Source organism: Myripristis murdjan, chromosome 24 (genome assembly GCF_902150065.1).
Source record: "Myripristis murdjan chromosome 24, fMyrMur1.1, whole genome shotgun sequence".
NCBI classification, from domain to species: Eukaryota; Metazoa; Chordata; class Actinopteri; order Holocentriformes; family Holocentridae; genus Myripristis; species Myripristis murdjan.
Window position 1 is genome coordinate 30,801,149 of NC_044003.1, and position 10,382 is coordinate 30,811,530.

Sequence of the window (10,382 nt, forward strand, 5' to 3'; positions counted from 1 at the left end):
TTGGCACAGGATAAAATGTCTCATCCAAGATTAATCATGAGGACGTTCACTACTTGATCTTTATGCTTTCTACTTTGCCATTTTGGGCCATTTGGAAAGGACTATTTTGCAACCATTTTCAAAAAGATGATAGTGTCATTTCTTAATAGCTGCCAGTCAAGGTGAAATGCACATGCCAACTAAGTATAATTAACACAGGTTGTCATTGTCGGATGACTAATGGAAAGTACAACATGCATGTTCACAAAGACAGCAGCTGATACAAGTTTCAGTACATAAAATTCTGAGATGTTTAATGTTTAAAACAGTTTTCTTTACATATGCGAGTATTTTATAAGGTAGCACAATGAGAGTCTGATCCCCAGACACTCAAGACCTCATGAGAAAACCTGCTGCTAAAATTGTGCGTCTTCAACACCAATCCCAACATTAAGGTGCCCATGTAGTTGTTATACAATATATGCATTTTTTTAAAAAAAATCCTGAAAGGAATAGTGACTGGTTTTGAACAATGAACAGTGAAATCATGTAGGAAGTGTGATCTGTTCTACTAAAAGCTCATACAATATTTTGATCAACATTCTGAGATTTGACCTTCGTTTAACGCCTAAAAAACAGATGACAAGAAAGAAAAACAGACAAGACAGGGCTAACTGTACAAAGCAGGAATATAGCTGTGCCGACACCAACACATACTCATCAAACAGCTGACATGGATTTAAAGGCATGGGGCTGCTGTCCGGATGTTCCACACAAAAGTCTGGTTTCCACTAAGTTCAACCAGGGTCCAGTGGTGCTCAAATTACCCCAAACAATATGGCTGCGTTTCTTTTCTTTTTTCTTTTTACAACTTTCTGCCAGCAACAATGACTAGCAATCGTTTCAGATTAACTTAGGAAACTCCTCCAATACTATGGTAACATCAAAACATCTTGAACTAGTTTGAGCAAGTTCCACTTGGCCCTGCTGTGGAAAAAGTGTCTCACAAATACTAAAAGATGAACAGGGAACAGAATTAGACAGCCAACTCTATTGCATGGAAAAGCTATTTTGTTGTGTGAATACACAAGAGTATAGTGAGGTGTCAGTCTGATGCATCATGTTCACCTGAACAGCATCAACTGATAAGACTAAGCTTCAGCATGTTCAGCCTGTGTATGAGTGTTTCTATCACTTGTTCTAAGACATGCAATGTAGACTGAGGGTTTTAAATGTTGCTTGCTTTTATGGCTTTTTTGTGCATGTCAGCTATTACAAGACAATAACTGAAATTGAGACCACAGGATTAAAAAATGTTTGTGTAAACTGTTCAATCCAATATTGAAATTTGAACACAGCACAGAAATTGGCATGTAAGAAAACTGTACTTTGTTTATTTGGCCAAAGCCTATATTAAGCCTATTCCTGGGATAATTTTTCCTTGTTTCAGTCCATTCAGACACCCTTTACGTGGCTGGCTAATAAAAATGGATGGTTTTGACATTCTATGTAGGTGACCTATCTTTATATGAGCATACTGGTGAGAGGGAAATCACATGTCCAGAAGCAGCACTCGTGGATCTTCTACCACTGCTTTGATCTTGCGCAGGAAGGTGACTGCCTCTCTGCCGTCGATGAGTCGGTGGTCGTACGTCAGCGCTACGTACATCATGGGCCTGATCTCAACCTGCCAAAGCAAAAAAGCAACCTGTTTTATGGCTTTTTTGCATGAAAGTAGATGACATCCAGACCACGTGGTACTTACATAATTTGTAGTGTTTGTTTTAAACCACCACGAGTTGGGTTTACCATATCAGAACAAACCAGTGTCATAAGATGTCAATCAATAACAACAACAACAACAACAACAAAAAAACAATATACTTAACTAACCTCTAAAAATTAAATATTCCTAACATTCAAGGTATCCTGTGAGGAAGACTGCTCCCAACCACTTCTGAACAAAGAATATCCCCCCGCCTCCCCCCTCTTCATTACTCACACACAAAGTTCTGAAACATTGTAGGGCTCTACATGTAATGCAATTATTTTCTTATTCATTCAGACAAAGCTCAAGATACTCTTTTTTGCCATCTGTGTCAAGCGAGACAATTCATGACTCACCTTGCCATTGATGGCCACAGGTCGGTCGAAGATGCCGTGCATGCCAAGAATGGCAGACTGTGGGGGGTTGATGATGGGCGTTCCAAACATGGAGCCAAACACTCCACCATTGCTGATAGTGAAAGTACCGCCATCCATATCCTCAACAGCCAGCTCATTTTTACGAGCCTAAGGCACAATCAGTCGACTTATTTTCTCATAATTTCCATATGATGACAAAGATAACACAAATGAAGGAGGGAATGCTAATGATAACAATGTAGAAACCCAAACTATTTGAGGATGTCACAATGTCAAATCAATTGTACAATATTTTTTACCTTTTCTCCCAGTGCGTTTATAGCTTTCTCAATGTCAGCGAAGTTCATTGTCTCAACACTGCGGATCACTGGTACAACAAGTCCCTGACATAGGGTGTAGAAGGAACAAATTATACACCTGAATAGCAAACAAGTATCTTAGATGCCAATTTATTTTCAAAGCATTAGTGCACAACATTCAAAGTGAGTTTTTAAAACACACAAAACTAGACCTACCTTTGGAGTTGCCACAGCCACACTAATGTCTACGTAATCCCTGTAGACAATCTCTTTGGTTGTATCATCAATAACTGTGGCAAGAAACAAGTAGAACATACGGCAAAAAAATGTTTCAATGCAACTGCAGTGTAATTCAGGAATAAAGTTGCTTTGTGGATTGAGAAAGCTAGTTAACATTGCCTAAGCTGTTTGAACTCTAAATACAAAAACAGTGATGTTATGAAGTCAGGCTGTAGAAGCAGTCTTACCGGCATTTACAACAGGCTGGTCAGTCAGAGCGTGTGCTGCAGCCTTCACAAACGCTGACATAAAACCAAGCTTGATGTTGTGCCTCTTAAGAAAAGCATCTCTGTGGTTTTTCCTCATCTCCTGAATGTTGCTGAAGCAAAATTGTGGTCATATGTAAGTCTGTTTACCAGGAAACACCTTCACATACCACAAATCAACAAAATCTTTTGTCTGATACTGATCTCGCTGTATTTTGCTGTATTGACTTTCAAATCTGGCACTCAACTTCTTCTGTGCTGAGACTTGCAACTGTAATGGATTAAGGTCTCAACCAGTGACTACACAGTGTAGAAAGTTGCATTTATTGCTTTTGGAGATTCGGGGGCTCACCTCATGTCAACTTCGTTGAAGGTAGTCAGCATGGCGCAGGTGTTCTGAGCCTCCTTCAGCCTTTGGGCAATCCTCAACCTCATCCGGTTCATCTTCACCTGAACAGGTGAATACAAATGTAAAGGGTGTGGAAATGCTAGGGTATATCTTTGTACCATCTCCTCTAAATGTGTTATATTTTCTTCTGGATGGAATTTGATAGAAGATGCAGAACTTATGGTGCTGCAGCTTTGTAGGGTTCATGTTTCAGCATAACTAACGTGCGTTACCCTGTTCTCTGCTCTGGCTCCTACTGTTGAAGGAGCTGGTGCTGGAGCTGCAGCTGTTGGCTTAATTGCAGAAACTAAAAGAGTGCAGAGAATGACAGCAAATGAGCAAAAGAAATGTATCAAAAAAGCCAACAAGTAAAAAAAAAACAACTTCAGCATCAACAACCAGCTCTAATTTATTAAAATCAATAAGCCACCATATTAATGTTGCCTCCTTTCAGCCTTGATGAACAGATACATGTTTTTGAGTTGCTGAATAATGTTTTGAATCATTTGGTGTGCTGGTAATTGCAAACACTGATGTGATTTGACAATGAGTGTAAGTGGGGTAGGGGAAGGTCACTATTGTGTAACCTAGCAGTGCCAATATTCAGTATCAAGTCATTTTTCTATCTGAGTGTTGGGCAGTTTTATAAATTTCTGGTAAATTACAAGTGGCACCAATACAGGCAAAATGTAAAATAGCAGAAGTACACAGTTTGTTTGCATAGCTGAGCTGAAGTAATTAGTCTGATGTGACAGTAACATCACACAATGAACTGTCTCTACTACAACAGAGATCGAATTACATCAATTCTGTATCATGATCAACTTATTACTCTGTGGCAGCTAGGCAAAAATTGTGGCAGCAGGCCATGTTATTGGCACACTTATGGGAAACACTGCCATTTGTGGCTGAACCGAGTATATATGTGTCGCAGAGTATGTAACGCACCAGGTTTGGCTTGAGCAGCTTGTGTTGGCACTGGGGGCACTGGAGGCATGGTGGTGGGGATTGAAGGTGGAGGAGAGGGAGGCGGCGGTGGAGGAGGTGCTGCAGCAGCAGGGGCTTCTGCAGCTGGGGATGGGACAGCTTTGGCAGTGGCAGCTGAGGAAACAGAATTAAAGAAGACAGGCAGTTTTATTAGTCAGGTTTGCTATCTGTCTATAGATGTGTGCAGCAACAGAGGGAGAAACAACTAATCCTGGCATGTATTGTCGAGGTATGGCTAAACAATTAATCAAAATATCATCAAAATCACAATATCGCCAAGTGCAATATACAAATCGGCAGAGCTGCAATGTTTTGATAAAGGTAAAATGTATAACATCTTACTATTATAAGTGAAGTGCTGTGGTGTTATAGAGATGTCCTTGCCTACAAATCATATGCTTCAGACAAGAAAACGTCTGTTTGGTACACACCCGAGCAAAAATTACCTTATCATGTGCTTTTAGCACTTAGCTTACTGCACTAATGATGTGATCAAAGATAATTAAGTAAACAAGTGTGCACCTCCTTTCCGGAGTTTGAAGAGCGGTGTTCCTCCCTCTACCCTCCCACCATCAGGCACCAGCAGTTCCTCAATTATACCAGCTGCTGGAGCAGGTACTTGCACTGAGGTCTGTGAAGTTAAAAAAATAAAAAATAAATAAAAAGGAGTACACCAACACAAAATCAAGAAGTTACAAAACCTAAGCACTTTGTGCATCTTGGGTTTTTCTCTTACTCTAAGTAGAACGTTATGTTTCTTATATTCTGAGCATTGTTAAGTTTGTCCTTGTGTTTACCTTGTCAGTTTCAATTTCACACACTACTTCATCTTCTGTCACAGAGTCGCCCACGGCTAAAAAAAAAAAACAACTATTTACTTAACGTGCAGGAACAAACGTCATTATAATGATTGCTTGGCTCAATAGTATACTACAACTTTTGACGTAGGTATACTAAAAAATTTCTAAATGATAAAAAATTGACTGGAAAAAGTTGTGTTTTACTAGGGCCAGCTGCCTTGCTGTAGGTACCAGGTAGGTCACCTTCCCTTACATGGCACCGAGACATAGCTTGTCCCACACAAACAATGGGTGACTGTGCTAAGGCTAAATTAATTCTGTGGATAAACAGCTGAATAGCTACATTGTGTGTACACACAGGATGTTAGCACGTTTTAGGGGTCACTGACACCTTTGAAATACTAAGAACATTTTGTTCTTTAATTTGTTCACTTATACCAACCTTTTTCCCACCTGACATCCCCCTCTGTAACAGATTCTGCAAATGCAGGGGTTTTGACAGTGACTACTTCATCCCCTGTGCAAAAAAACAACAGAAGAGAACAGAAGAGGGAGTTTACTTCAATTCACGGCAGTGACAGTGAAAACTGGTAAGACATGTTTTTGGTACATACTGTGAGCAGCCGATGTCTTGAAGTGTCTGATGTAGAAGACACCAGCTGATGACAGAGATTCACATCTAAGAGACAAAAAAAGATTTTGTTTACTTTTAGACACATAATACAAGGCAATTCAAAGTACCTTTTTGTTTTTTTTAAAGCAACATATTATTTGCTAATATTGTAGTAGGCAGATGTCCAAATGGTTATTTGCTTTTAAAAGTAACACCATACCAGTGCCACATACATTATGCCAATTTTTCTCCAAATGCTTATTATACAGACGTAAGACACACACTGTCAACATGGCACAGGAGATTGAGAGTGCTGGGGTTATTGTTGGGCATTCAAAGACAGCAGAATAAAGTAAAGCACTTACGGCTGCGTGTTCCTGTAAACAACCCGGTTGCAGACAAAGAGGCCTTAAAGGTGAAGATAAGAAGAGAGTGGAGAAATACAGAAATTGAAGGAAAAAAGCATTATCAGCTACACAATAACAGTTGAAGCAACTACTGAGAGTCTTCAGGGCCTGACATGAGTAGGTAGGACCTTTAGAAATCTGCAGGAGGAAATTAGGCTGTCTCACAGCAACACACAGCAGACATGACAGATTGATTTAAATAAATGCATACGATATGCATGACACAAGTTCTGTGAACGGCGTGTTTAAGCACTTGTGGGTTCCTGGGGCATCATAGCCACTCAACAGGCATCATTATTCCATTTTGCATAGGATGAGCCATTTAAAGAGCTTGCTTATTCACAAGGAACAAAGACAGCAGGCTTAGATGCTGTATTAGCTCAGACACCAGTCTCCTTAGGTTACAGCACACTTACCAGATGCACTTTGTTGAACCAGTACATTATTAACCTGAAAAGACAAAAAGACAAAAAAAAAGCAATAAGTTTCATTCACTCATTCACCTGTTCTTTTTATTGTCTACTTGTATAAAAACACCAGGAATCCCTATTGCCTTCAATTTATGGCAGCTGGCTATGATGACTGGTCACTAAGTTTCTGGTACGACAGCACTATGATTTAGATCAACTGTGCTTCCCCAACCAGGTGAACCAGCTCTGAGAAAATGTCAGATGTCAGTGGATAATAATCAAATCCCCCCACCCGCTCACCCACACAATTTTCTGATGTTTTATTAACTCTCTAGTTCTAGCTAATGTTCCAGTCATTAGGCTGATTTGCTCATCACATCTTCCCCCCATGTTTTTTTAAAGAAACCGGGTTAATTTGCTGAGGTTACAAATGACTAAACAATTCAACACAAAAATCTCTTAAAAACAACAACAACAACAACAACAACCAAAAAACAAACAAAACAAAACCAAAAAAAAAAAAAAAATCACAGGACGAAATCACTTCCAATGGGGTCCATGGCTTAATGAAAGCAAACTGGGTATCCAGAAACACAAAAAAAATATTTCAATACCTCTGGGCTAAACAACTACAATTTCTGAGCTGATATGAAGCGGTGTATCACTGTCATCACAATCGGGTTTATCCTCAAACAACCCAGTCATAAAATGTTGCACCTGCTGAATTAAACGTAAAGAGCAGATTCACCATTAAAAGTTGGATGGAGAAAAACAAAAACTTGTATAGACAAATGCATAAACACGTGCAACAATCTCATATACATGTAATGTGTATGACAGTCAAAGACATGGTTTATAAAACAACAGATCAGTGGAACAGAAAGCACTAATATTATACAATTACATTTAAGCGTGTTATGAGTAATGTACATTAGGCCTGTAAAAAGAATGCCTACATGTTCGGTGATTTGGTACTGCAGTCTCCTACATCCAAATCACCTTTAAATACACACATCTTGTACAAAAGTGCACAATGAAAGACACAAATGCCAAATTGTGCCCAGAATTTAAAATTTGTATGCATTGTTTTTTGTAGTCCACTGCTATTTCTTAATAGGAAATAGTCAGAATTGTCATTCTGACAAAAGCTGGCCACTGCATGGTACGCAATATGGCGTTTTTCTTGTGAGCATTTTTGAGACCCTTGCAAAAAAACCCTTGGCTTCTTTACAATTGTCTTTGGTCTGCCAAGACCATAAACTATGTTTCCTAGTGGTTTAACTGATGCCGACTGCCAGACAACTGAGTCATCATCCACAGCAGCACAAAGTATGAACAGGACACACCCAAGCTAATTTTGTTGAAACTCTTTTCCTTGTCTACAACAGTGAGACACATTATTATTGTCTTTTTTAGTGCGGAAATCTGTATAGTTTGTCCTCTGTGCACGTGACTGGACACTTCGGTCCCTTCTTAGTATCTGAAACAGCGTCAAATATAGTTTTTTGTATGTACTCCTTCCACTAAAAAAAAGCCCAAAACTTGCTTTCCGAATGCAGCCCAGCAGACTCATTTAGAGCTTCCTGATTCCAGCTGTTCTATTCATTAGAGATCTCAAACAGTTATGATGCACAAAATTCAGTATGGTGGCAGCAGTACTGCTGGGTTAGCGTGGCAATTAGGCGAATACACAAACCTAATAATCTGATATGCCACCTATATTACAATTGCGACCGTTGTGCAGCAAGGTTACCAGCTGAAAGAAACAAGGCGATTGAACATGTAGGTGCAAAGCCAACTTCATTCCCTCAAAAAAGCCCAAAACATGCAAGTTTCTGAATGCATCCCAGCAGACTCGTTTAGAGCTTTTTGATTCCAGTTCTGCTATCCAAATGTTGCTCTGCGCCATCAGAGAGCACAAAATTCACTATGCTAGCAACAGTACCGCTGAGTTAGCGTGGTAATTAGGCGAAGTCACAATACTAATAACCTAAAAAGACACCTACATTAAAATTGTGTTGTGCAGCAAGGGTAGCGGCTGAAAGCAACAACAAGGCGGCTGAACTTGTAGGTGCAAAGCTAACCTCACACCGCATATCCATGCCTGACATGTCAAGGGCTATTTGTGTGTGACAGCTGCACACACCAGGCACCACCATAACATACTTACGCTACTCGGTCAAGAAATTAGACTGCTCCGTATGCTGACAAGCCGTTCATGTTAAACAGAACAAACGACACAAGCTTCGTGGGTAGAGGTTAGAGCAAAACAAGCTAACCTCAAATTGCTTTGACCTGCTCGCTCGTGCCACCGTTTACGTAAACTAGGCAGCCATGTTGGCGATAACTATCTTGCTACATACATTTACAGTTATAATACGTTCAAAAGCTTTGTCGACGACCCGGTGGTTAACGGGGTAGCTTTCCTAGTTTCTTCACACGGCTGAATAGACACAGACCCTGGCAAACTTGGTGGGTGTCAGTCTGCCCCAGCCCCTGACGGACCAGGCCTTGGCATGAAGACGCCAAAGTCAGATTGCACAGACTAGCTAGCATTGACTTACTTAGGTGAAACCCTTAGGAGCTCAGTGGACAGGGTCATTCATTGACATTTCCATCCTACCTGGCTTAGCACTGACAGAGAGCGACCAAGCGTCCGGTATAGACATCGGGAACGCGATAACATAGCTAGTGTTTCTGTGTAGTGTCAAGCAGCGGCAGACGGGAGCGACGCGGAAGCTCGCGACTCGCTGAGGAGGCGGTCTGATCCTCACGAGCCACGGTAGCCTGGGAGGTACCACTGTGAAGGTGGGACTCGCACTGTTCTGTAATCCAACTTTTATTTTATGGCCATTTCATATGCTTCAGCTTGGCCAAAACTTCACTTGGGCCATATGATAATAAACGTAATCGACTGTTATAATTATGTATTTCAGATGTGATAGAACTGCTTCTATCTCGAGGACCAATTTAAATAACACTCAATTGTAAGATGTATGTTCTAATCTAACTAGACGGCAGTGGCTGTTTGCCCGTTTGCACAATCAAAGCAACTTAATGGTAAGTTTAATTCAGTAGAAACTGAACAAACACCAGAGGTCTGTTCTATCCCAATCTAAGGTAAATATTTATTCAATACTCATTTGTCTAAAATTATTATAACCCTCCCATTGACCCCATTCAATGTTTAACATCTCTAAATACATGATTAATATATAGTTTGCTTCATATTTCACGACTTTTACTAATTTAATGTGGACCAGTGGGTAAACATGAAATGAACATGATGATATGTTTTCATTGTCCTGGACACATTTTGTACATCAGTGTTCCTCTGGGATCAGTTTGACTCCAGCCTGTTTTAGCTGTAGAAAACCTATAAGAAATGTCAACATTTTGCACACATTTGTTTTAGTTGTTGTGAATGACGCTGAGGGACTATGGCATTTATAATCTTCAAAAAACACATCCCTCTGCTTTAGGGCCCTAACTAAACATAACCACACCTGTAGTAGTGAGAGAACCATGGAGAGTTAATGTGACATTGGGGATGGAAAAATGTGGTTCCCACAAGACCTTTAATGTATAAAGAGGGGTGGATGGGGAAGGTTATGTTTTGTTTAAAAAGCTATTTAGGTCAACAAGTCACATAAAATACTTGTCACATAAACTCGGGTAACAAATTTTATTATAATAATGGTTTTAATCACTGGGGTCAAATTGACCCCAATTGATTGAAAATGTTGGTAAATTTGAAGGTAACATGAATGTTAAGATTAGTTTAAGAGTCTGATACAAATAAGGGACTCCATATCACCATGGGACAGGCAAGCCATGGGATAGGGCAGTGAATTTGACCACACCTCCTC

At 40.0% G+C, this 10,382-nt stretch overlaps 1 protein-coding gene across 1 annotated transcript; it reads right to left on the reverse strand.

The window, feature by feature from the left end:
• Positions 1 to 475: 475 nt before the first annotated feature.
• Positions 476 to 9,306, reverse strand: LOC115356256 (dihydrolipoyllysine-residue succinyltransferase component of 2-oxoglutarate dehydrogenase complex, mitochondrial-like). The gene is made up of 15 exons (XM_030047352.1): positions 9,137 to 9,306; positions 6,520 to 6,553; positions 6,062 to 6,104; positions 5,698 to 5,762; positions 5,526 to 5,600; positions 5,081 to 5,136; positions 4,806 to 4,914; positions 4,245 to 4,397; positions 3,530 to 3,603; positions 3,261 to 3,358; positions 2,891 to 3,021; positions 2,640 to 2,713; positions 2,424 to 2,507; positions 2,104 to 2,271; positions 476 to 1,666 (listed from the first exon to the last, which is right to left on the reverse strand). Exons 1-15 carry the CDS (start codon positions 9,197 to 9,199, stop codon positions 1,532 to 1,534), a joined length of 1,362 nt encoding a protein of 453 aa, XP_029903212.1. The 5' UTR covers positions 9,200 to 9,306; the 3' UTR covers positions 476 to 1,531.
• Between the last annotated feature and the right edge of the window lie 1,076 nt (positions 9,307 to 10,382).